Source organism: Mesoplodon bidens (assembly GCF_964165515.1).
Source record: "Mesoplodon bidens genome assembly, chromosome: 14".
NCBI classification, from domain to species: domain Eukaryota; kingdom Metazoa; phylum Chordata; class Mammalia; order Artiodactyla; family Ziphiidae; genus Mesoplodon; species Mesoplodon bidens.
In genome coordinates this window covers 58,617,646-58,645,212 of record NC_138170.1, presented here as the reverse complement: position 1 = coordinate 58,645,212, position 27,567 = coordinate 58,617,646, and the positions used below count along the sequence as shown (strand labels likewise).

At 36.4% G+C, this 27,567-nt stretch overlaps 1 protein-coding gene across 3 annotated transcripts in view; it reads right to left on the bottom strand.

The window, feature by feature from the left end:
* Positions 1–243: 243 nt before the first annotated feature.
* Positions 244–27,567, bottom strand: part of ATL2 (atlastin GTPase 2) — a 56,170-nt gene continuing 28,846 nt past the window's right edge. Inside the window, exons 3-14 of one of the 3 annotated variants that reach the window (XM_081253521.1) lie at positions 17,005–17,139; positions 16,648–16,752; positions 13,227–13,277; positions 12,871–12,927; positions 11,307–11,399; positions 9,113–9,251; positions 8,204–8,331; positions 6,559–6,615; positions 5,565–5,636; positions 4,451–4,882; positions 2,669–2,683; positions 2,089–2,571 (exon numbers count right to left, since the gene is read on the bottom strand). In XM_081253521.1, coding sequence (XP_081109647.1) covers positions 2,464–2,571; positions 2,669–2,683; positions 4,451–4,882; positions 5,565–5,636; positions 6,559–6,615; positions 8,204–8,331; positions 9,113–9,251; positions 11,307–11,399; positions 12,871–12,927; positions 13,227–13,277; positions 16,648–16,752; positions 17,005–17,139 — 1,392 coding nt within the window. In that variant the 3' untranslated portion in view covers positions 2,089–2,463. The other 2 variants (XM_081253519.1, XM_081253520.1) reach the window with 2 other exon arrangements.

Below are 27,567 nucleotides of genomic sequence, written 5' to 3'. Positions count from 1 at the left end.
TTATACCACAGAAAATATACTAACACAAAACTTATTTCAGCAAACAGTTTTGAGTTTGTCTTTATTCCCTTTTATTGCTTCTTGCTTAGCAATGTCCAGAGTCTTCCAGCTGAAACCAAAGTACTTTCTTAGAATCCTTTATAGAATTGTATCTTTGGGGAAAACACTCTTTCCAACAAGAAATACTAAGAAATCCAATGGTTTAGATTTCACAACACTTTTGCTTAAAAATAAATAAATAAATAAATAACCAACCTGTCTTTAATTTCAGAAGAATCGCTATTATACAACAAACTTTTTATTTTTTCCATTCATAAAAACAGTCTACAGCATTCATAAAATAGGGTGGTAAAAGACATAAAGAGAGACACATTTCAGGTGGATTCTGTGTAAGAACAGATGAGTTGGTAGCAGTTTCATACAGATGGAAACAAATACAATCCGTATAAAAACAGGATTTGAAGCAGGAGGCAGATATATCAACCAAAGTAAATTGAGAGCTTTCGGCCATGCAACTCAACATCTGAGTTCTCTTCACTTAAAAACCAAACTAGACGCTTTAATAGGTGTTCATAGAAAGGGCTACAAAAGTATTACAGCATGTTAGCCTTACATACACCACAAAAGAGAGAGAAACAAAATTAATAAATCCCCTAGGCTAATCACAAGTTTTCCCTAACAGAGACAGACACAGAAAAATAACTTTTTACAAGCTTAGATTCGAGGTATGAGGTACGATACCTTACAGCTCTCACTTGGGTGTTTCCCACTCATGCTCTTTTCAGTATAAACAAATAGGTTTATGTAATGGAATACATATTTGAAGAATTCCTTAAAAAAAAATCACAAGTTCCATTTTATATATACAAATTTTTAATTATGTACTGAAAATAAATTACAGGAAGGAACTTTAAAATGCAACAGAGGACAAAGTCACGATAAACATTCCCATTGAATTCCCTTGGGGGGAGGGGGTGGGGGGAGGGTGGTGAGATTGCAGTGCTCAAGATAAATATCACAAATATATCAAAAACTTCAAATTGTCTATGCATTCACACACTGACATGAGCCACAAACATTCCTTCACAGGGACTGTACTCATTAGCCTACCACAGAACCAGATTTTGTCATAAACTACAAAACTTTTAATACAAAATCGTATTTATATATTTATAATTCATATACATGCCCTACCTGTGATTTTAGAAAATAAAAGCTACACACTGTATAGACACTCTTAACTCATAGCTGTAGGCAACATTTTTGGATGGAATTTCTCCCCCAATAAATTAACGGCATATTTTATGTACATGAAGGCTAAACTGCATAAAGACAGTTCAGTTTCCCAGATATGCATCTCCTTTTAGGGCAGGTTTATAAATTTAAAAAGGCAAGACAAATGTACACCTCAGAATCACTTTCTTAGCTATAAGATTTGTCATGTAATTTCTGTGAAGTTTCTGATACATGCATTTATGTAATACTGGTATTGAAGGCAGTAAAGCAATATATACTTTTAATGTCGTGGCTCAATAAAGGCTTCATTGTCATTCCAATCTGATTCTTGATACAGTGATTCATAACTTCTCTAAAAATTAAAATTTCAATGGGACACTGTGTTAAAGAGACTCTAAATAGACTTCTTAAAATATTTCCCTGAAATATCCTTTACATAAGACAAATTTCACTAACATTAGATTAAGTAAAAAGGGAAAAAAAAGAATTAAACATGGTACAAGTGTGCATGAAAACTAATGCTCCTCAGCCAGTCTTCATGTCTTAGGAGCCATGAACAGAATGCTTAAAACCAACGAACAACTTCACACTCTGTGGCAGCCATCTGTGAAGCCAGTTATACTAAACTACTTCTACAGTTGATTGTAAACTTTGGTTTATCTTTTGAGTTCTCATTGTACAGCAAGCATGAAAAAAAGAAAGAGGAGTCCATGAGGAGATGAACTGTCAGTCTGTCTTTAATCTGGCATGATGAGACACCTGGTCAGTCAGGCCTGCTTTGATAGAGTTTGTTACAGACTGCCTTATGTTTTCCTCCATCAAATTATCACCCAGGGGCTTCAATACCTGTGGTATGAGAAATGTGCAAAACAAATAAAAACATGAGGTAAAAAAAGAGTTACATATAAAAATAGATATAAAAATTCAATTCAAAGCAATGAAGAAAATAACCAGGAATGTGGGAAATAAAAAGGTGCTTCTCCCAAAAAAAGTTATGATGCTACAAATAATGCAGTTAGACATTTTATAATGCAACAAAAATTACTTTCCTCCTATTCAAACCATTTACAATTCCTATGAGATGGATGTGCAATTCCATACCCTATATGCAGCATCAAATCTGGTATGTATACAGCATTTATGCAGACCGGCCCAGACGGTCCTGCTTATTGTCCTACATGTGTAAGTGTGAACACTTCGGATAGAGAAAAAAGTTTAAAATACTGTCTAATTTTTCTTCTTGTTATTGTTGGATGACAGTCTCTGTCGCTGTGCTGATGAAAGAGCACGATGAACCATTCGACGTCTAGTAACTTCAAACAGTTTGGAAAACACCTAAAACATGGAGTGATTCGTTAGGAGAATGACTCAGAGTGCCTTGAAGTTAAAGAACTTAAGACTACAAGAAATTGAGACTTTGTAGGTTTCTCACCTTCCTGGGACTCCTCTGAAGCAAAAGAAAAGAGAAATGCAAAAAAATTTAGACAAGTGTTGACACAGCACAGATCTTCTGACTAGTGATCATCTTACCTCAACTATACTGAAAATAATTTTACACACTTTAGATTCTTCCATTTACATGTTTTGTAATAATGGCACCTCTAAAATCCTAGAATCAATGCTGTACGGGAGATGAGTGGTTTTCAAAAGAAGACAATGTACAACTATTGAAATTCATATTGCAGAAAATTAGTAATGGTCCAACATTTTTAAAGTAGGTAATATTTTTTTTTTTTTTTTTTCTTTTTGCGGTATGTGGGCCTCTCACTGCTGTGGCCTCTCCCGTTGCGGAGCACAGGCTCTAGACGCGCAGGCCCAGCGGCCACGGCTCACGGGCCCAGCCGCTCCGCGGCATGTGGGATCCTCCCAGACCGGGGCACGAACCCGTATCCCCTGCATCGGCAGGCGGACTCTCAACCACTGCGCCACCAGGGAGGCCCAGTAGGTAATATTTTAAGTGACATTGTGATAGCTTTTTTTTTTGAGGTTGTGATAGCTTTTAATCCATCTTCTGTCAGAAGATATCAAAGGAATATAAAGAATGAGATTATTTTTAAGATATAAAAATTTAAATTTTACAAACATCCAGACACAAGCTTCCAAATCAGATCTGAATAGAGCATTTCTATAAAGAAGAAATATAAAATCCAAATTAATATAGTGGGTCACTGTATAAAATAATAATGACATTATTAATAGAAAAGTCAACATCCAATCAACTTCTTCAGTCTTTGAGTTTAAAGCCAAAAGCAACATGGACCTGAATATCTTAGATCTTCAAATAAGTCCAATACTTCATCAGCCCAGAAATGGTATCTGAAAACACCTTTTCTAACTGTCCATCAGTAATAACTGTAGTTTTCATTCTGGTCCTTGACATGATGCTCAAGTATTTCACGATGATCATTTTAATGACAACATCCTTAAATGAAATTTTCTGAACACAGGCAATTCCAGACAACAGTTGGCTGATATACAACAAGGCTTTCCTTAGTAGATACTTGTCAGGCACAACTGTGAATTCTGGTTTGAGGTAAAAAATCATGATTTGAATTCTGGTTGAGATAATGGATTATGATTAAGAAAAGCTGGTTCTCTGTTTGTGGTGCTTTGCTTTGTTCATTAATATTTCCATAGTATAGAGGTCAAACAAAGTTTCTTTGATGTAAGAATTCCCTATAAGATTGTTCCTTGTAGTACATCAGTAAATCACTACTAACTTCATGGAAGGCAATGAAGACCCAATATTTTTCCTGGAATATAAGCATGCCTTGGTTCTTGCCAATATTAGTAAGAAACTTCTTTTGCTTTTCTAAAGCAAAAGAATTACACTTCCAAACTTCTTTCCTTACCTTCATAACTCTTGCACTAATTATATTTTCTTTTCTTAAAAAAAAAAAAATCCTTAAAGACTCTGGTCCTGCCCACTTGTCTGGTATAATCAGGCCTATGACTAAGAATCTATCCAAAGGATATTACAGATGTAAGCCAACCAAAGCACACTATAATTACAACTTTAAAGGGGAAAAAAAACAGTTCATACTTTATATTCAAATTATGCATCTAAACAAAAAGGAAAATATCCTTTCACCATTCTCCATATAAAGGAAAAGTAGGTGTGCAAATACTTGGGGTGGGGAATGGGGCACTGGAAGGAGGGGTAGGGAGTCACAGGGATAAGATTAGTCACTGAAAAACCAAAAGAGATACCAACCTGTTCCCACAGTGTTTCAGCAATCTGATCAATCACTGTTCCAATTTCTCTGAACTCCCCAGAGTATTTAACATATGCCCAAGTACAAAGAGACGTCAGTGCTAACCCCATGACAAGGTTACACAAGACGGCTATAGAGTTTAGGCCAACGAAGCCAGTCAGTCCTGAGATTATATACATAGCAAACATGACTGCAAATAGTGTGGCAGGGGTACGAGCAGCATAGAAGATATTTTTGCCATCATTGTGCTTTATAAAATTTGCATAGGTTTCTTCTATTTCAGCCTCAAGCTGGTCCTGATAACGACGGCAGAATTCATCTCCACCCATTTTTTTTACTGAACGAAACTGTTTAATCGCCACTTCCTTGAAATCCAGGTGTCTTCGCTCCAGATCTGAAGGTGCAATGTAAGGCTTGTCCCCACCACATACCTGTACAGGCAGGGTTACATTAGGACAGATTACATGCTGGAAATAATTCACACTTGAAAGCAATTCCCTGATCATAATTTTTAATCTCAAAAAGTCAAACCACCTACATGGTTTAGTTTTAAATCTGTTCATAATACTTTACCCATTATCATAACCTACTTATTTCTTATATGTTTAACTGACTCAAGCAAAATAAACTTTCCAAAATTAATTATATTGGTATTAATTATATACCAATAAAGACAAAAAGAATTATACTGCAATCTGTACCTGACTTCACCTGGCCCAGCAATACACCAAAAGAGTACAAAAGATTGCTGGCAAGAAAGTGGGTAAAAGATAACATAAAAAAGGTACTTTAATGTTTGAGTTAGCAAGCTTAGCAAAGAAATTGCTATTGCCCTTAAGCTGATGTTGCTTGCATCAGAAGCTACTAATAACAGCACTCTGAATCATGTGTCAGAAAATATTTCAGTGTGGTCTATGTAATAACTTACTACCCATATCCTGCACTCTAACCATGGAAATTATATTTTTAGTTTACTTCCAGCAGAGATGATAAAGGGAAATTTGGGAATGATGTAACATGACAATGTATAAGGAGCACAAATTGGTTCAATTATTTTAAATATAAAAATCTTCTATCTTACTCTAGTGTAAAATTTAAATTTTAGTTACAAACCTGCTCCATACTTTTGCAATAGATCTCTCTTGCTCCTGCTACTGCAGCAAGATTATTAGCTTCAGCTGTTGCCTGAGAAATAAAATAAAATGTGCCAATTTTATGTGAAATACCTGATAACTATAAATTCTGATTAAGACAATAAATTATGTACAATGACCAAGTCTGAAAATGAATCAGAGAAAATATTATCAACTTCCAGTTTTCCTTTCTAATTGAAGGAAACACCAGTATAAAGGATATAATAATTGCTTCTAATAGGACTACCTGCTTAATTTTGTTTTGCTTAGGTTAAAGTGGGTTTGTAGAAAATACCATATATGCCCAGGAAATTATAGAGAATTAAACAGCTACAACCCTAAAATGTGTCAAGTCCCCAGGTGCAAAGAATCAAGAATTACTCATATGGTCCTCTCTCTCGTAATCAGTATTACACACAACATACATTTTAAAATCCACAAAACTGCTTATTGTACGGGTTTTATGAAAAAACAGTTTAATCCACTATAAAACTGAGAAACTGCCCAAAGCAGCAAATTTTTTAAAAAATGAATTAGGTTAAAGTAACATTGTCCCTAAAGAACACCTTTTTTAAAAAAAGAAAAACAAAATCTATATTCACTAGAACCAGACGCGAATCATTATTATCAAGAGAAAATAAGCCTTATTTCAAACAACATTCATTGTCAAAGACTCAGAAAGCAGAAGCAAGGCTCTTGGTTTGGCAAGGCCCATATGAAGCTATCTTCTGAAGCAGAAATTCTCCTACACTTTTTGAGCAACTGAAGAGAAGGCACCGAGGACCCTCATTTCTGGTGTGCAAGGTGTGCAACCTGTAGTTACAAAAACTCATTAAAACTTCAGGACCCATGCCTTAAGTATCTAAAATGTATTTGCATGGAAAGAAACACTACCCCATTTCCAACATCTATCTCTAAAGCAAAGATTTTTTTTTCTCCTTCGTAAATAAATGTATGTACAACACACACACTACCTGAAGCATGGACTTTGGATGTGGAAGTTCCTCTCCTTGATAAATTTTAATGTAAGCCTAAAAATACAGAAGACTCATTATATTCATAGGTTATGCAATTTGGCTCCACATTCCCAAAGAAAGAAAAATCATTAAATAGAAAAATGATTCACACTATTATAAGGAAAGTCTAGGCTTTAAAAATCATACACTCTCATTCCAACAGAGTTAACCCTATTCTCAACATTATTGTGTATGTTGCTAAATAATATCCTAGAGAAATGTCTCTAAATATAACTCCAACTTGGCATAAAAGTTATGTCTCATATTTAAAAGTTATATATAAAATGCCATCTACTTTATGAAAAGAAATCCATAATTCTCCCCTAATGCCAACATTTCAAATAAATATGTAAGAAAATATTTTAACTCAGTATTTTACTTTGACCAGCTTAAAGTATACTTCAGTTCAAGGGAAAAAAAATTACTGAATTTGTGGTTTAAGAGTAAGAAAGAAAGATGAAAAATTTCGGGGTTTGGGTTTTTTTTTTGTTTTTTTGCAGTACGCGGGCCTCTCACTGCTGTGGCCTCTTCCGCTGTGGAGCACAGGCTCTGGATGCACAGGCTCAGCAGCCATGGCTCATGGGCCCAGCCGCTCCACGGCATTTGGGATCTTCCCGGACCGGGGCACGAACCTGTGTCCCCTGCTTCGGCAGGCGGACTCTCAACCACTGTGCCACCAAGGAAGCCCAAGATGAAAGTTTTAAAGTAAGTTCCATATAGGAATCTTTCACCTCAACTTTCTACTGACTCTAAATTCATAACTGAACAAAGATAGTATGAAAGTGATCAACTGTCCATTAAATAATACAAAAATACACTCTTAGTTAACTGTATTTCCCTTCCGTCTATTTACAACTACAATGAATAAATACAAACCTCTACAATAGTCTTGCTCTGGCAAGCAAGCTATAAAGACTAGAGAACAGGGCTTCCCTGGTGGCGCAGTGGTTGAGAGTCCGCCTGCCGATGCAGGGGACACGGGTTCGTGCCCCGGTCCGCGAAGATCCCACGTGCCGTGGAGCGGCTGGGCCCGTGAGCCATGGCCGCTGGGCCTGCGCGTCCAGAGCCTGTGCTCCGCAGCGGGAGAGGCCACAACAGTGACAGGCCCGCGTACCGCAAACAAACAAACAAACAAACAAACAAAACGACTAGAGAACAGCAGAGGGGGAAAAAAAATCTATGCATAGTTTACTTGAGCTCAAACCCAGTCTGGATACTTTCAGCTGCTCTTATCAAGTCCCAGACTCCGAGAGAAGGCTTTTGTGAGAACTCAGGATACAGAATTATGCTCCCAATACCTATTATCATCCTCAAATGATAGAGTGGTATTATAATATTATGGTGAATGGTTCTTCTTTCCATATCAGAGTTGGAGAAAAAGTAGGCTAACTCTACAAAGAATAAAATCACTGTCTAGAAGATACATGTTGTCTGCTACAATCTTAAATATTCTTAAATACTGATACATCCAATTCAAGGCAAAAAAAATATAAATTTTACTTTTTTGCTTTAAAATAAAGAAATTTCTTGTACATACAGATGAGTTTTAAGTCAGCTATATTTCTAACTTAGACAAAGCCATTTAATGTAAGAATTTTCCTACCTTAAAGTATTCTACAAGATCTCTACAAGTGACTTTAGATCCACTTATCTCTTTTTCTACCAAATTTTCTGGGGCAAGCAGCAATGGAACCAGATTTCGAAGCTCTCGTTTAAACTCTTCATCAATATCTAGTGGACACGAAATTAGTCAACATGTTAGTAAAAAAAAAAAAAAAAAAAAAAGTAAAGTCCCCATTGGTAAGAGTTAATAAAATTCTATTTCATAAAATAAAAATATGCTACTTAAGCATAGATTCATTTCAAAAAACTCATCCAAACACGTCACACTGTCACATCTCCTAGGAAAAAATATAACCACCCCCCCACTCTACTACCCCACTTCCCTCATCTCCCAATAATTCTTTCAGCCCAAATAATAAATAAAACTGTGGCCTACCAGAACAAATTCCATATCAAGTATTTTAACTAAACTATCCTTTCCAAATGCCAAGCAATTCATGAAATTGTATTAAATTTTAATACTAAATTTTGTTTCTCCAGACATACTGTTAAAAGTTTAGTCAATCCTCAAGCCTTTTGCCATCATGCTCAAAATAATCCTAAAACATACGCAAAAAATTACACCATCACCCCCAAACAGACTTAAATCTAATTACATCAATATAATATATTGGTAATGCTTTTTAGCAGACTGCAATCAGATGAAATACTGAAATGTTCTTAGCCTTCAGTATTTTTAGGACATCAGTGCTGAGCAGCAGACCACCTTATAAAATGTTAATCAATATGCCAGGTGTTTGCAACAAACCAATACATTACAATCACACCATTAATAATGCATCAAAATGTCCTCCAGTATAAAAGAAAAAATTTAAGGAACCATGTATTTTTTTTAACTTTCAGCCTCTAAAACTTAAGTTCTGATTTTAGCAAGAATGGGAATTCCCACCTTTCAATCTCCCATCAAAACTAGGATTAGTTGCAACTTTAAGACCAGGATGTGGCAAAAGGAAGCAACCAAGATTTGAGAAACAATTGTGAATGTGCTTCCTTACATTCTGTAGCTCTTCATGTTGATTTTGTTTTACCTGGGGACAGAAGGGGCAAGGTGAAGGTGCAAACAAGAGAAAAACACATTTTTTTAAGAAAACACACATACGTACTCACATGCATGCACACTAACTCAGATGCTAGTCTAGATGTGTGTTTCTTGACAATAAAGTTTACTAAAGACCTATTTCTAACCATTTGATAAGACCCCACTCTGTCTTAAACCAAAAAAGATTTTTCCCCATGTTAGCTGCCAAGGATGTGAATAAATACAAATAATAATTAATCATAATATCTAACACCAGAACAACAGGTGTGGTTGTGATTTATAAACCAGTAAATAAATTAAGAATTTGCCTTTAAAGTACTTATAATGGCAAAGAGAAAAACGAAGTACTAATTTGCCTACAAATAAAAAGGTCAGCCCCTGAGCAAAACAACAGATAAGGCGAAAAGCTCCAATGCAGTCCAAAGAGACTTAAGAATTTATTAGGATTTCGGCACTCACTCCAAATGATTATTTATGATTTATGCTAGTTTATCAGTGTTTTGCAGAAGAGAGACTGCTATGTATTTCTGGAAGGAAATCCTAATGTTAGATTTTTAATAACTACTTATCCCAATATAACTCACATATTCTCCCAAACTCTTCTCAAAAACCATTCTAAAAAACATGCACCATTCGTAATCAACAAAATCTGGAAACTACCTAAATCTCCATCAAGAGGAGAATGGAAAACCTGTTGCCTGTTCATACAATGGAATACTGCATAGCAATGAGAATAAGTGAACTAAACTACATGCAACAATATGGATTCATCTCAGAAATATAAGACTGGGCAAAAGAAGCTCGACACAAAAGAATACATACTGTATATGATTCCTTTCATAAAAAGTCCAAAAACAAAGCCTGTTGGAGGTCAAAAGAGTAATGAAGGGTTTGGGGTGGGGGGGCAGGAGTTAGTGGATACAGGCAGTTGCTTCTGGGTGGTTACATGGCTATGTTCAATTTGTACAACTCCTCAAGCTGCACACTTATGATCTGAGTACTTTTCTGTATCGCTTCAATAATATATTTTAAAACCTCCTTATCTTTGAAGTACATAATTCTGAATTTAGTTAGTATGCCTGATGTGCTGTGGGTTAATTTCTTCTGCACAAACCAGGGAAAACGCTGATGAATGAAATTATCTCTGACAAGTCTAGAAATGCCTTTCAAATAATCCAAGAAATGAGGAGTTGGTTTTGATCTCATTTTAGGATTAAGAAAAATTACATTATACCCTAAGTCTTTGAATGTGGCTGCGAAATTAAATGCATTTTTCCATAGGAAACAAACAAAATTTTATTACCCCAAAGAGCTAAACCTCCTACTTATGAATAAAGGTATTTTTATGTATCTTTTGTGGACGTCAGTAGGTAGGTAGTATCTGACCTGAGGGTTTCCCAAAGTACTTCCATGTTATTTTCCAGGAATGACTTGGTGTGGCATTTTGCATAGGCCAGGCCAGGGGTTTGGGTATTTGGGTCCTACTCCCAGTTATCAATGATTAGTTAAGTGACCAAAGGCAAGTCACTTTTCGCGCGCGCGCGCGTGCGTGCGTGCGTGTGTGTGTGTGTGTGTGTGTGTGTATAAAGCCTATACTAGATACTGTTTAAGATCCCTCCTTGGAAAGAGAGTCTCACATCATCTGTGTTCAATGCATCCACACTAGATTATCCAGCCTGTCCCAAATGCTCAGAAGCTCAGCTGGGCCAGAAAGAGAAATGCATGCAACCTGAGCAGATCAAAAAGTTAGTCTACTTCAAACTTTTATCCTTTGAATATTGATTTATTGAAGGGGCAGTTGGCTCTGGAGAGAAATATCCAGTCCTTAACTTCTACTTGAGGGCATTTCTATTGTGCTCTTTCACAGGAGTGCTACCAATTTACTTCTCATCAATTATGTATGCAGTTATCTGGGTTAACTTGGGATACTCAATTTGTTCCAATGACACTTAGAGGTTGGTAGTCTAAGCAGCAGTCCAGACAGTCCACACCTTCACCTGGCGCTTGGTGCTTATGCTCTCCTCTCTAAGAAATGGGGGCTTACCTGCAATCTCTTTTCAAGGAATTGTTTTCCACCTTCCAAACCATATGAATGTTCATAAGGGTAACTCCAGTCTCGAATCAAAAACATGAGTGTCTACAGAAAGGGAAAAAAATTGAAATCATTTCTTATAAAATTTTACCAAAAATTACTACTTTAATAACTGAAGCACCCCTTACTCCCTAAAAACAATCCTTATCAAAAGTTATAGTAACCAAATGGCTTAATACTACTCATAGTTTTATCAAGAGCCTACATAAGCCAACAATACTCCCAGCTCCTATACCAAGAAACTACCTCCATTTCAGAATCTCACTGTGTATAAAGAGTCACCACAAGCAATAATACAGGATATTTTAAAAAGAAACAAAAGACATATCAGGGTATACAGATCATAATTTGAAGTCAAGATTGTGTAACTAGAAGACCAACTAACCTAATTCTAGACCAGTTAGTTCTTTTCACAGAATTTTTTATTCCTATATGCTTAAGTTCCTCAACTCAGCACTACTGACACTTTGGGTCAGATAATTCTTAGTTGTGTACGGCTGTCCTACATTTTGTAGGATGTTGAACAGCATGTCTGGCTTCTATAAACTAGATGCCAATGGCATGAACTTCCTCCCCAAAACTGTGACAACAAAAAATGTCTCCAGACACTGGCAAATGCCCTCTGGGTGGCAAAATTACCCCAGTTCAGAAAAACTGATAGAGGCCAAATAGAGTATATTTCATCATATACACAAAATGACATCATAACCTGCCCAAATATTTCATAAAAGTGATCACCTGAGTCAGACAAGACTGAGGCAGAATAGAATCAATGTAACCCACTCACAGAATCACCAGGGATGCTATCACACAGGAAGGACTTCACACACTGATGAGCAAACAGGGTGGAGTCATTCTCACCTACTATAACACAACTAACCAAATAGTACGATGTCTACTTACAAATTACACTTATTTCAAAAAAGAATCTATCTGAAATTAACTCTGCTTTTTTAAAAAATCTCTAACGATAAGACTCCACAGAAGCAAGCAGAGCATATGCTTCTCAAACCAAGGTTAATTTCTGACTTAATACTATGTACCTAGCATTTAAAAGTAATGAAAAAACACATGGGGGAGAGATATAATAAATTCTGAAACTTTTCTATTTGAAACAAAAATAAAGAATAACAGGTCTAACCTCAACTTGTAATATACCACACACACACACACACACACATGCACATGTACAACCAATAACATTTTCTAGTAGTTTATCACATATAAAAGAAATTTACATGACTGTCTCAAGTTTTGGAAGTAATATCCAGTTAAGAGAAATGTTATTAACCTCTTTAAGTAAAAGTATTAAGAACCAGTCTATATTCATTTGTTCTATTTCCTACCCTGTAAGCTGCTACTGATAAGATGGTGATGACATTACCATAAATTAGTTTCAATTCCACTAGATCTGTTGCTAAAAATGAGTTTCACATAATGTCCTCATATCTCCAGAGATACAAGATGATAGCTTTTCATAGATAAATTTTTTTTTAATGATAAAATATTTATTTACCTGAAATGGCTTCTGGTAGATTTCTTCCATTGCAAGTCTGCCGTATTCTGTAAATAACTATTAAATCAAATTATTTAAAATAATGCCCCCGAAGAGGTTGAAAGAAGACCTGTGTAAAGCTATTCTATATCAGACGACTAGATGTCAGAGCCTTTAAAATCATTTGAAAGCCAAGCATTTAATTTTTTAAGACTGCGTATACTTTAAAATTTCTTCTAGTTAAGAAGTCGTACATCTGTTTAAAACCATATAATGGTCAATCTTCTTACAATATTACAGGTTCTTGGTGTAAAGTCACAACAAAGTGGGAATTAAATTTTCAATACTTTGGCACATATTCTTTGAGACATACATACTTGCAAGTGTTGAAGATCATCTTCTTGAATATTTTGAGACAAATTATACACCTGTTAAAACAAATTTTTGTTTTTATTAGTGTTTTACTTTGAATACCCAGCCGTGTATAACTTTACTTGTGGAAACGAAGGCTATTTTACACCTGAGCACAAATGAATGACTCAGTCACTATCTTAACCAGTGGTCCATGAAAAGAATTTTCTTTTTTCTTAACAGTCAGGATAAAACATTAAGGGGGAAGCAGTGGTGGTAAACTATGTAAAAATCATGAATATACGCATATGGGGCCAAGAAGGCAGCAAACATTTTTTTAAAAAAAAAGTATATTACATAGTAAGTTTCTTTAATGTTACGACATGATTTTTTTTTTTTTTAAGTGAAGAGTTTCCCCAACTACCCAACTGTTTTTCTAAGTCAATGAATGTGAAGGGCATAGTTCTCTTGGTTTGGCCAGAAAGTTCGTTCGGATTTTTCTCTGTAAGATGTTACAGAAATCCCAAACGAACTTTTTGGCCAACCCAATACAAAGATAAATTCCTCCCTGGAGCATTCATAGCATATAGTTTATGGTTTATTCAGTGGGTGCCTCAACTAACTTGACTCTAATATTACGGTTATCGTTTTACTTAAGCAAACTCAGTCTAAATAACTTAACATGCAAATTTTACCAGACTGTGGCAGCTAAAACACACACACACACACACACACACCCACACACCACCACCACCACCACCCGCCCCCGTAGGTAGCACTCTTCCACTTTCCAAGGCCCATAAGACCAGAGCTGATAACGGAAACTTAAGTACTCTCAAGAAACAGCAACTGGAGAAAAGATTCACTAGGTCCAATCCTTCCGAGTCAGGTCTTTAAAAGATGACCTAGACCACCAAAGGAGAAAAGTGGATGTCCACAGTGGTCACCTCTGCTAGGAAATAACTTATATCTAAGAAAATAGGGTTACTCCAAATATAGAACAATTTGTTCTAACAGCATATAAGTGATAATCTACCTTCATCACTTGGAGGTCAAGAATATAAACAGCCAATATAGCCCGGCAAACCTAAAATGATATTCTCAGTTGACTAATTCCAAACAGGTTCTTAAAAAGTAATTAATGATGAGGTGATTAAACTCTAGATTTAAACTTAAAAACTGAAAGAATAACCAACCTATTCTCACCCATATGGGCCTTAGCTTTTAGAAAATAGGACCAGATCCCTTCATTGTCAGGGCCAGGTTGTAAATAGCAAACAGAAAAGAAGATTTGTTTATTGTAGATCATTAGTACTTAGCATATTGTGTTGTACTTAATAGATGCTCAGTAATTATTTTTTGAAAGAATAAATGACAAAGGGATCAATTTGTCATTGATCTATCAGCCAGATAACTTATGTAAGGAAGGAGAGAAATCTAGCCTCAAGAATCAGGAAAGAAGCAATAATAAAAACTAATTTTAGGGACTTCCCTGGTGGTCCAGTGGTTAAGACTCTGCACTCCTGGGACTTCCCTGGTGGTGCAGTGGTTAAGAATCCGCCTGCCAATGCAGGGGACACAGGTTTGAGCCCTGGTCCAGGAAGATCCCACATGCCACGGAGCAACTAAGCCTGTGCGCCACAACTACTGAGCCTGCGCTCTAGAGCCCGTGCTCTGCAACAAGAAGCCACCGCAATGAGAAGCCCGCGCACCACAATGAAGAATAGCCCCCACTCGCCGCAACTAGAGAAAAGCCCATGCACAGCAACACAGCCATACATACATACATACATACATACATACATACATAAATAAATAAAAAGACTCCGCGCTTCCAATGCATGCGGGCACGGGTTCCATCCCTGGCTGGGAAACTAAGATCCCATACGCCGCAAGGTGCGGCCTTAAAAAAGAAAAAAAAATTAATCTTCTTGATTATTTAGTTTACAAACCGCTTTCTTATGCATTATCTCATTTGGATCTCATTTCTGACTGCCCACAAAACCACATGTGAGATAGGCAAGATGGGCAAAATCTTTGTTTTACGATAAGAACGTGGTTGAATGGCTTTACGTGTTTGTCCAAAACCAGTTCTCTTGCTATCATAAAGTTGAATAAACAAGAAAACACCATGGTATAAGTTTTAGGACAGAGAACTTATAATTTAATGCAAGCCACAGAGCCAGCTAATCTGAAGGGCTATAATGCGATAATATAAACACAAAGATGTGGCTTCTGCTCGCCTCAAGAAAATGGCAGTTGTGCTGCCCTGCAAGATCAGAGAAAAAGAGGTAGGACAAACTGAAAAAAAGAGACTCTGAGGGTCCCCAATAACATCACTTAGTTTGTAGTGACATATTCCCATCCCTATAATAAAAAGAAGCCACTTCTCTTTTATCTCATAATAATTCCAAAACTTGTTTCCACTCTGACAGCTAGATACACTTCAAATTGAGGAAGAAAGGAAATGGGAACTTTAATAGAAACTGGTCATACATTCCAGATATTAATGGAAAGCACAAAAATTCCAAGACACTGTGATGGTATCACCTATAATCTACCATCCATAAGAAATATTTATCTCAGGAGAAGCACATACTTTTTAAAATATCTGCAAATATACATCTTGATACATCACCAGCTGGACCTAACCACCATACTTCAATAATTCATTTTTCAGCCAGAGAAGTATCAACCACAGATGAGCTCAGGAAACAGAAAGTAAAGAAATAAAAAATGACCTGTGGTGGTTTAATTCAGTGCAATTAGTCTAAATTATACAGAAAAGAGATGGCCTAGCTTGAAGAGACTAGAACTTGACAGAACCCAAACATAACTCTAGGGTACAGTGTAAGTGAAAAAAACAGAAAGGATTTTACCCCTTTCTAAATGAAACAGGTGCTCTAAGTCCTTAGTTTATTATATAAACATCATTAAGGTTTCCTAAATACGAATTATTATGCCTCTACCTCCATTAGTTCAAATAATCATGTACTAGTTGTCATACATATCGAGTAGAAAACTAAATTTAATTACTTGGTTTTGTTGTTTGTTTGGTTGGTTTAGCCAAAAAATAAAGAAACACTATATTTTACTGTATATGACTGAATTCAATTGAATTCAATATCAACTGAATATCCTTGAATTCAATTAAGGATAACATGCAATAATATATATTCCTTTAAAAAGAAAAAAGCATAGATGCTATGATGAAATACCAAAGGGATTGGCTATTGGTTCACTGCTTCCCTGGTAAGCACTAAAAGTATGAAATTTCACATTGTAAGCCAGAACAGCAAGCATAGAAATGTAAATGACCAATACTAAATGTAAATAGTTTCTCTAATTTTAATCCTTTTTTTTCCTTCAATCAAAAGGCATTTTGAGGAAGAGCAAAGGTATTAGGATTGTCTGACCTGATCATACCACAGCATCTCTGTATCTCACCTGGACAGAGCTAGTCATAGTGCTCAGAGCAAACACTGTTGCACAATCTTTGATAGTTGACTGGCTATCAAAGGCACCCTGGGTATCCATTAGCAGCACAGCCACCTAGGAATTTAAAAGTTTAAAATACTAAGTAAAAAATTCACCACTAGTGACTATAAAAGTCAAATATAAAATGGTTAATATCAAAATCAGTAATTAAGTCAAGAAAAGTCCTCTAACTTAAGTATCTCACACATTTTGACATAATAAAATCCACATATGTTAAAGTTATCAAATATTAATAGTTCTGTGTTGTCTTGCTCAAGAAAGAATATGGAAGAAAAAAACAGTAAAAAACTATAAAGAGAATCTCACTTTTGTTCCATTAGGTCTGTCGATCACAAACACTTCATTCCAGACTTGTATGCCTGTTGTTTCTCTTTCGCAACCACCTCGCCACGTAAAGCCAGTCAATGGTTCATTGTTTCCACCAATCCAACTTTGAGAATCCTGTTAAAGTCAAGCATAAATAGAAAATAAAACACACAAAAATAAGAACTCAAAAGGAATATAAGAAATCACCCGCTCTTTACAACATTGTAAATCAACTACACTTCGATAAAAATTAAAAGAAATCATCCATTCATTTTATAGATGAGGAAGGTACATCCAGGGAGATAAAATATACTGTAACATTACACAAGTACTTACAAAAACAGTCCCAAATCCCATCTAGGGCGTTTTGACTAAGAGAGATGTGGTCTTCCTCCAAACCTGAACCTTCTTGAATAGCTCTCATTTTCATACTCTAGGTTTCTAATAAGTGGGGTCACACCCACTTCCCTCATTTTGGGAAGATTTCCTATGTTTAAAAATCATAAGAAATAGAAACTAGGGCTCCTCTAGTGGCACAGTGGTTGAGAGTCCGCCTGCCAATGCAGGGGACACGGGTTCGTGCCCCGGTCCGGGAGGATCCCACATGCCGTGGAGTGGCTGGGCCCGTGAGCCATGGCCGCTGAGCCTGCGCGTCTGGAGCCTGTGCTCTGCAATGGGAGAGGCCACAACAGTGAGAGGCCCGCGTACCGCAAAAAAAAGATACTAGCTATTTTGATACCTCCTTGTACAAAACTAAGTTCCAGACAGAATGGCTGTCAAAACAGCGTTGCTCTCTTAGAATAGCTTATACTAAAATGTTTTCACACTGCCTTAATTTTCTCTTTAAAAAATATCAACTTTAAAAATAACCACAAGACTTGTTTGAAACCTGATTCAAACAATCCAGCTATAAAACTCTTTTTCGAAATCAAAAGGGAAATCTGAATCCAGACTGGGTATTATATTAGATGGTGTTAAGTTGGGGTAAAGATGATTGCTTGGTGTGATAATGGTTTTGTGGTTGTATTAATAATAACAATAAAGCCCTTAACAGTTAAATATTCAAGTATTTATGGTGAAAGAATATGCTCAGCATTTGCTTTAAAATATTTCAGCAAAAAAAAAAGAATAAAAGGGCAGAGAGAAAAACAGATGAAACAAGACCAGCAAAATGTTGATAGGTATACTGGGGTTCATTATACTGTACTATTTTGGGGTATATTTAAATTTTTCCATAATAAAATGTTTTAACGTACCTCACAGGGCTAGACTGTTATAATTAAATATAAAATTATATAAAAGTTACTATACCATAAGGTAATTTATCTAGAAAATTAAATCTGGACTATAATAAATGAGTTAACTTTGACATATATTAAGAGCCCTAGGGAATTCCCTGGTGGCACAGTGGTTAAGAATCTGCCTGCCAATGCAAGGGACACGGGTTTGAGCCCTGGTCTGGGAAGATCCCACATGCTGCGGAGCAACTAAGCCCATGTGTCACAACTACTGAGCCTGTGCTCTAGAGCCAGCGAGCCGCAACTTCTGAAGGCTGCACGCCTAGAGCCCGTGCTCCACAACAAGAGAAGCCACCGCAATGAGAAGCCCGTGCACCATAACGAAGAGTAGCCCCTGCTCACCACAACTAGAGAAAGCCCGCGCGCAGCAACAAAGACCCAACACAGCCAAAAATAAATAAATAAATAAAAATTTTTAAAAAGAGCCCTATACTTTAAGTATACTTAAAGCCCATATACCCTTTTCTCAAAGTACCTCCCCCCACAGGAAAAATTCCTTTGTTTCAGAAATACTTCTAATAAGCTTTACTGGATAGTCCAAAATAGATATCAAAGCTCAAATTAGGGGTGGAAAAAAGATGGGTATGGTAGGCTCAATGAGGGATGAAGCAATTTATGAAAACGAGATACAAGGTGGGGGAAAAAAGTGTTGTCCAGACCATCACTACCTAATGTGAAGATCCGTCTTAAACTTCAAACCATCTATAATTATTATTATCCCAAAAAACTCCCATCCCCAGTAGGTTACCAATCCTATTAACTACAAAATTCTCTTGGATTCTCTTCTTCACTTTCAGTATCTTCAACTTTTGACCCTCATCCCTCGGTTGGTCACAAGGCTGCCTGCCACATGGCACAATTCTATTCACATTATATACTATGCACTTGTGCTTCAGGAGGCACCCTTACAGGGATTATGGTCTGCCCCTGGGCTATACTTTAGATGCCCCAAATAGCCTGGAACCTCCCTGTCGTACTCTTCAACCCATCCTTCCCATAGTCACTTAATTTTCTCAACAAGAAATGTAATCTTGCCACTGTCCTACTAAAAAGTCATCTGTGGCTCCCCAATTATTTACAGGACCATCTAGAGACCTGCTGCATACAATCCACCTTTAACTTACTTTTTCTATCTCTGCTCCTGATAGTACTCATAAGTTCCCCCAACACACACACACACACACACACACCACACACACACCCCTCTTCCAGTTTCTACCACTCCAAAAAGGTCACTATTCCCAAATACGTATGTTGTTTAGCATCTCTATACCTTTGTTCCACCCGCTGTCTGCCTAGACTGAGCCAGCTGTCAAGAAACTCCCTCGCTTTGTCACAGCTGTGACAAAGCGAGAGAGTGGCATGGACATATATACACTACCAAATGTAAAATAGATAGCTAGTGGGAAGCAGCCGCATAGCACAGGGAGATCAGGGAGATCAGCTCGGTGCTTTGTGACCACCTAGAGGGATGGGATAGGGAGGGTGGGAGGGAGGGAGATGCAAGAGGGAAGAGATATGGGAACATATGTATATGTATAACTGATTCACTTTGTTATACAGCAGAAACTAACACACCATTGTAAAGCAATTATACTCCAATAAAGATGTAAAAAAAAAACAAAACAAAACAAAAGAAACTCCGACTTTTGTGGACTCTTAAAGCATATTACCGACACTGCAGGTGGTTATCTTTAAATAGCTTTGCACTGCAGTTCTTGTGTGAATACCGAGAGCAAGGACTGTAAACTCCATTTTTGTTTACAAAACTGTTCCTACCAAAGTGCCTTGCCCTATTCTAGGCTCTCACATGTGGCATCTCATTCCCCAACCATGTCAAAGTGGTATTTAATGAACTGATTATTTTTAAAAGGTCCAACCTACACAAGTAACTTAAAAGAATCTACCCTATTAGAGAAATGTTTTTATTCTACATCTTGTTTCCCTATCTCTCCTATGAGAATGTAAGTTCCATGAAGAAAGAAAGTTTTGTCTTTTTTTTTTCTCTCAAAACATAGAATAGTACTCCCAGAAGAGAGAATAGTGTCTGGCTTGCAGTAGGCACTCAAAATATTTGCTCAATAAATAAATACATTAAAATTTTTAATTATTAAGCTTCAATGTGTTCCCTTTTGAGCATGTGTAAGAGATACCTAAGAAATATGATCCTTTTGGGGACTTCCCTGGTGGCGCAGTGGTTGGGAGTCCACCTGCCAATGCAGGGGACACGGGTTCAAGCCCTGGTCCAGGAAGATCCCACATGCCTCAGAGCAACTAAGCCCGTGCACCACAACTAGCCCATGTGCAGCAACAAAGACCCAATGCAGCCATACATATATACATAAATAAATACGTTTACTAAAAAAAAAAGAAATATGATCCTTTTAATTATTCCTATAAACAATTACATGAACAAGAGAGTAAAAATAAATTTTAAAAAGTATAGATGACTGATATCATAGGCTAAGATGTTTGTAAACCTTACCCTCTCCAAAGAAACTTTAAAAAGAACTGGTGTCTCATTTAAAAAATCTATTGACTATATATCATCTCTTCTTAGTTTACCCTGTAATGGAAATGTTTACTAAACTGATTAGTCAAAAAAAGGATGAAAGAAAAGGTAAGTCAGAGAACCTAGCTAATTAAAACCACTAAGTTTTGATATTTCAAAACATGAAATTAAGAAGTCTTGCTATTTCTCTAACATATTGAATACGGATAAATTTAATATATTCATATATACTCATTCAACAAATATTTATTGAACCCCTACCATGTGCCAGCCACTGTTTTAGATTCTAGGGATACAGCAGTGAAAAAGAACAAACATTCCTGCCCTCAGGGAGCATTCTAATGAATTCTAGAAGCAGCCTTGCTGATAACAGATACTATTTGCTGTCATAAGTTAGTAAAAGCAAACTTAAGAACTTGAAAAACAGTAATCTGATACCATTTACTACTGTAGGGACAAAAAAGGCCTTAAAACTCGAAATTTCTAAAATGATTTTAATCCTCCAGTAAAATTAAAAAATCTTATTGAATAAATCTCAGTTGCAAAAGGCAATATGAAAACACCTGAACTTTAAATGTAGTCAAATATTATAGTGAATAAACATAAACCCTTGCCAAGAAGACTTACCAGTGTAATATAATTATCAACAATAAAGAACCCGGGCTTCCCTGGTGGCACAGTGGTTAAGAATCCACCTGCCAATGCAGGGGACACAGGTTCGAGCCCTGGTCCAGGAAGATCCCACATGCCGCAGAGCAACTAAGCCCGTGAGCCACAACTACTGAACCCGCGTGCTGCAACTACTGAAGCCTGTGCCCCTAGAGCCCGTGCTCTGCAACAAGGGAAGCCACCGCAATAAGAAGCCTGCACACTGCAACGAAGAGTAGTCCCCACTCGCTGCAGCGAAGGTGAGGTGTTTTTTGTTTTGTTTTGTTTTGCCATGGCGCACAGCTTGCAGGATCTTAGTTCCCTGACCAGGGATTGAACCTGGGCCACAGTGGTGAAAGCACTGAGTCCTAACCACTGGACTGCCAGGGAATTCCCTGCAACCATTTTCAAATAAACTCAGGAAAGTAAGCACTGATAGCAGTCCCCATTAACAAAGGCCTGCCCTCCAAGACAAACTACCTTATCAGAGCTTTATCTAAGCCTGGAAAGGGCAATTCATCAACTCCAGCCCCCTCTATCCTTCCTGTCTCAAGTAAGGGGAGAAAAAAAATTGTTAAGGCTAAGAAACACTGCTGAAGGTCACAGCCCAGGGACTCAGGCCCACTTACAAAACTGAGACTTAATCATAAAATGATATAGCTTTCCTCTCCCACACCTTACCACCACATCAACCAGGCTCCACTACGATGACAGTGGATTACAGCTGAGAGAGCTGCAAGACACATTCTATTTAAGGAGTTCTTAGAGAAACCCATGGATAATGGGGGAGGGGGAGAAAACTGAAGTCTCTGGGACCTAAAGCAGCAGGAAACATTAAACACATCTCTGAGCTAGAGCTAGATTAACATAACACCTCACACTAAAAACTTAACTGTCAGTTCCTATTTTGATATTTCATGCCTGACTTTCAACAAAAAAATTACAAGCCATGCCAAAAGGTAAGGAAAAACAGACTGACGAGACAAAGCAACCATCAGAACCAAACTTAGATATGATGCAGATTTTGAAATATGAGGTAGTAAATTTAAAATAACTAGGATTAATATCTTAAGGGCTTTAATGAGAAAAGTAGAAAATGTGCAAAAACAAGTAATGTAAGCAGAGAGATGGAAACTCAAAGAATTAAAAGAAAATGCTAGATATAAAAAACACTGTAATAGAAATAAAGAATGCCTTTAATATACTTATCCACAGACTGGACACAGCAAAGGAAAGAATCAGTGAACATGAATATATATCAATAGAAACTTCCCAAATTGAAATGCGTAGACAAAAAAGGATAAGAATATCAGAACAGACCACTCAAGGACTGTGGGACAATTGCAAAAGGTGTAATATAGGTGTGATGGAAATACCAGAAGGAGAAGGGAGAAAAGCGTAAAAGAAACATCAGAAGTAATAATGGCTGAGAATTTTCTAAAATTAATGACAGATACTAAAAAACAGATCCAATAAAGTCAGAGAACACCAAATAGGATAAATACCAAAAGATCTATATCAGGCATATCACAGTCTAACTGCAAAATAACAAAGACAAAAAGGAAATCCTGAAAGAAAACAGAGACAAAAAACACTTTACCTGTAGAGGAACAAGGAAGGATAAGAATCACTTTGGACTTCTCACACACAAACAGGAAGAGAATAGAGTGAAATATTTCAAGTGCTGAAAGAAAAAAGCCACCAACCTAGAATTCTGTATCCAGCAAAGTTATCCTACAAAAGTGAAGGAGAAATAGTCTTCCTTAGACAAAAGCTGAGGGAGACTGTCACCAGTACACCTGCCTTGAAAGAAATGTTAAAAGTTCTTCCAAGGGAAAGAAAATAATATAGGTCAGAAACTCAGACATATATATAAAAGAATGTCAAAGAAAGACAAGAAAGTAAATCTTTTATTCTTCTTTCTCTTAATTCATCTAATAGACAACTATGTGTATGAAGTGCTAATAGCAACAATGTATTGGGTGATTATGGTACATAACACAGAGGATATTAACAACATCATAAGACATAGGAGGGAGGCATTGGGAATACTCTGTCATAATGTACCTGCTCTACCCATGAAGCAGTATAGTAATATTCTAAAGCAGACTTAGACTAGTTGTAAATGTATATTGCAAACTCCAGGAAACCAGTTTTTTTTTTAATGTTTAAAGAAGTATAATAGATATACTAAGAAAGAACAGAATGTGGAATCATATAAAATAGTCAATTAAAGCTAGAGAAGGCAGAAAAAAATAAAAAAGAACAAACAAGTACAACAAATAGAAAATTACAAACATAAGAAATAACAATCCAATCCTATCAAAAATCACTTTAGATGTGCATGATTGAAATAAACCAATTAAATGACAGAAACTGTCACTGTGGATTAAAAAAAAAAGACCCAAATATTTGTTGTCCACAAAAAAACCAGTTTAAACATAAAGAAAAGGAATGGAGGAAGATATACCATACTGACACTATTCAAACAATAGCTGGAATAGCTATACTAATTTCCAACCGAGCTGACTTAAGGACAAGGAAATTATCAGGATAGAGTGGTATTACATAATAATAAAGGGGTCCAGAAAAACTTAACAGTTATCTTTAATGTGTATGCACTTAACAACAAAGCATCAAGATACGTGAGGCAAGAACTGAACTGCAAGAAACAAGACAAATCCACTATTATACTTGGAGACTTCAACACACCTCAATCAGTAATTGACAGACCCAGAAGACAGAATATCAGTAAGGATATAGTTGAACTGAACAGCACCAACAATCAAGTGGATCTAATTGACATTATATTGGGTTGGCCAAAAGGTTCATTTGGTTTTTTCCATAAGATGGCTCTAGTAGTGCTTAGTTGTCTTTAACTTCATTCGAAACAATTTCGTTAGACTGTATTGTGACAGCTGTCATACCAGCATGCCTTTAAAAAAAAACTTATCAAAGTTGGTGAATTTTTGTGTAGCCATTTTAATACTGAAGATGGAAGAAAAAAAGCCACATTTTTGGCATATTATGCTTTATTATTTCAAGAAACGTAAAAATGCAACTGAAACGCAAAAAGATTTGTGCAGTGTATGGAGAAGGTGCTGTGACTGCTCTGACGTGTCAAAAGTGGATTGCGAAGTTTCGTGCTGGAGATTTCTCTCTGGACGATGCTCCATGTTCGGGTAGACCAGCTGAAGTTGACAGTGATCAAATTGAGACATTAATTGAGAACCATCAACGTTATACCACACGGGAGATAGCCGACATACTCAAAATATCCAAATCAAGCAATGAAAATCATTTGCACCACCTTAGTTATGTTCATCTCTTTGATGTTTAGGTTCCACATAAGTTAAGCAAAAAAAACCTTCTTGACCATATTTCTGACGTGATTCTCTACTTAAACATAAGGAAAATGTTCCGTTTTTAAAACAAATTGTGACAGGTGATGAAAAGTGGATACTGTACAATAATGTGGAACAGAAGAGATTGTGGGGCAAGTGAAATGAACCACCACCAACCACACCAAACACCATTCTTCATCCAAAGAAGGTGATGTTGTGTATATGGTGGGATTGGAAGGAAGTCCTCTATTATGAGCTCCTTCCGGAAAACCAAACGAAAATTCCAAAAAGTACTGACCAAATGAAAGCAGCACTCGACGAAAAGCAGAATTAGTCAACAGAAAATACATACTTTTCCATCAGGATAACGCAAGACCGCATGTTTCTTTGATGACCAGGCAAAAACTGTTACAGCTTGGCTGGGAGGTGCTGATTCATCCGCCGTATTCACCAGACATTGCACCTTCGGATTTCCATTTATTTCGGTCTTTAACAAAATTCTCTTAATGGAAAAAATTTCAATTCCCTGGAAGACTGTAAAAGGCACCTGGAACAGTTCTTTGCTCAAAAAGATAAAAAGTTTTGGGTGGATGGAACTGTGAAGTTGCCTGAAAAATGGCAGAAGGTAGTGGAACAAAACGGGGAATACGCTGTTCAATAAAGTTCTTGGTGAAAATGAAAAATGTGTCTTTTATTTTTACTTAAAAACTGAAGGAACTTTTTGGCCAACCCAATAGACTCCTTCATCCAACAACAACAGAATACACATTCCTCTCAAACTCATACAGAACATTCCCCGAAATAGGACATATACTGGGCCTTAAAACACACCTTAAAATAAATTTTAAAGAACAGATCATACAAAGTATGCTCTCAGACCACAACTGAATTAAACTAGAAACCAGTAATAGAAACATAGCTGGAAAACCCCATAATACTTGAAGTTTACACAACACACTTCTAAATAACACACGGGTCAAAAAAATCTCAACAGAAATTTAAAAATATTTTGAACTAAATGAAAATGAAAATACAACCCATGAAAAATGCAGTGAAAGCAATAGTTAGAGGAGAATTTATAGCATTGGGTGCATATATTAGGAAAAAAGATCTAAAATCAATCATTTAAACTTCCACCTTAGGAAACTAGAAGAGTAATATAACCTAAAGAAGCAGAATAAAAATACAGCAGACACCAATAAAGCTGAACACAAGAAAACAGCATAACAACACAACAGGGAAAAAAAATTAATGGAACCAAAGCTGGTCCTTCGAAAAGATCAATAAAATTGATTTGACAGAGGAAAGACAAATAATAATATCAGAAATCAAAGAGGAAATATCAGAAATCAAAACTATTAATTTCATGGACATTAGAAAGATAGTAAAAGAATATTAAGAACAACTCTATGCCCAAAATTTTGATAACTTAGTTGAAATGGACCAATTATTTGAAAGACACAACCTACCAAACCCACACGAGAAAAAAATAGATCTGAATAGACCTGTATCTACTAAATAAATTTAATCAATAATTAATAACCTTCAAAAAAGAATGAACCAAATTCAGACAGTTTCACTTGTAAGTTCTACCAAACATTTAAGGAAGAAATGATACCAGTTCTCTCTAAGCTCTTGCAGGAAATAGAAGTAGAAGGCACACTTCCTAACTCATTCTATGAGGCCAGTGTTATCTCAATACCAAAACCAAATAGAGACATAACAAGAAAGGAAAACTAAAGATCAATATATCTCATGAACATAGATATAAAAATACTCAACAAAATATTAGCAAATTGAATCCAACATTGTATAAAAAGAATTATACACCACAACTAACTATTCCAGGGACACAAGGTTAACTCAACATTCAAAAAATTAATAATGTGATCCATCACATCAACAGGCTCAAGAAAAATCATATGATCACATCAATAGATGCAGAAAAAGCATTTGACAAGATCCAACATCCATTCATGATTAAGAAAACAAAAACCCTCTCAGCATGCTAGAAACAGAACTCCCTGAACTTGATTGAAAAACATATACAAAAATATTCTACAGCTAACAACATACATAGTGTGAAAACCTAGATGCTTCTCCCTAAAGATTAGGAAAGAGATAAGGATATTTGCTCTTATCACTTTGTACTCAACATTGTACTGGAGACTCTAGCCAGGACAATTAGCTAAGAAAGAGAGAGATAAGAGGTACTCAGATTGGAAAGGAAAAAGGAAAACTGTATTTACAGGTGACATGATCTTATATATAGAAAACATTAAAAAGTCCACTAAAAAACTATTGGAACAGAAACTTCCTTGGGGTGCAGTGGTTAAGAATCTGCCTGCCAATGCACGGACACAGGTTTGAGCCCTGGTCGGGGACGATCCCACATGCCGCGGAGCAACTAAGCCCGCGTGCCTAGAGCCCATGCTCTGCAACAAGAGAAGCCACCGCAATGAGAAACCCGCACACCACAACAAAGAGTAGCCCCTGCTCGAGGCAACTAGAGAAAGCCCATGCACAGCAATGAAGACAAAACGCAGCCATAAATAAATAAATAAATAAATTTAAATAAATAAATAAATAAATAAAAATTGTTCACTTAAAATGATTAAAAAAACACTACTGGAATGAATAAATGAGTTGAACAAGGTTGCAGGATACAAGATCAATATAAAACAATCAACTGTATTTCTGTAAACTTGCAAAAAACAATCTGAAAATGAAATTAAGAAAACAATTCTGTTTATAACATCAA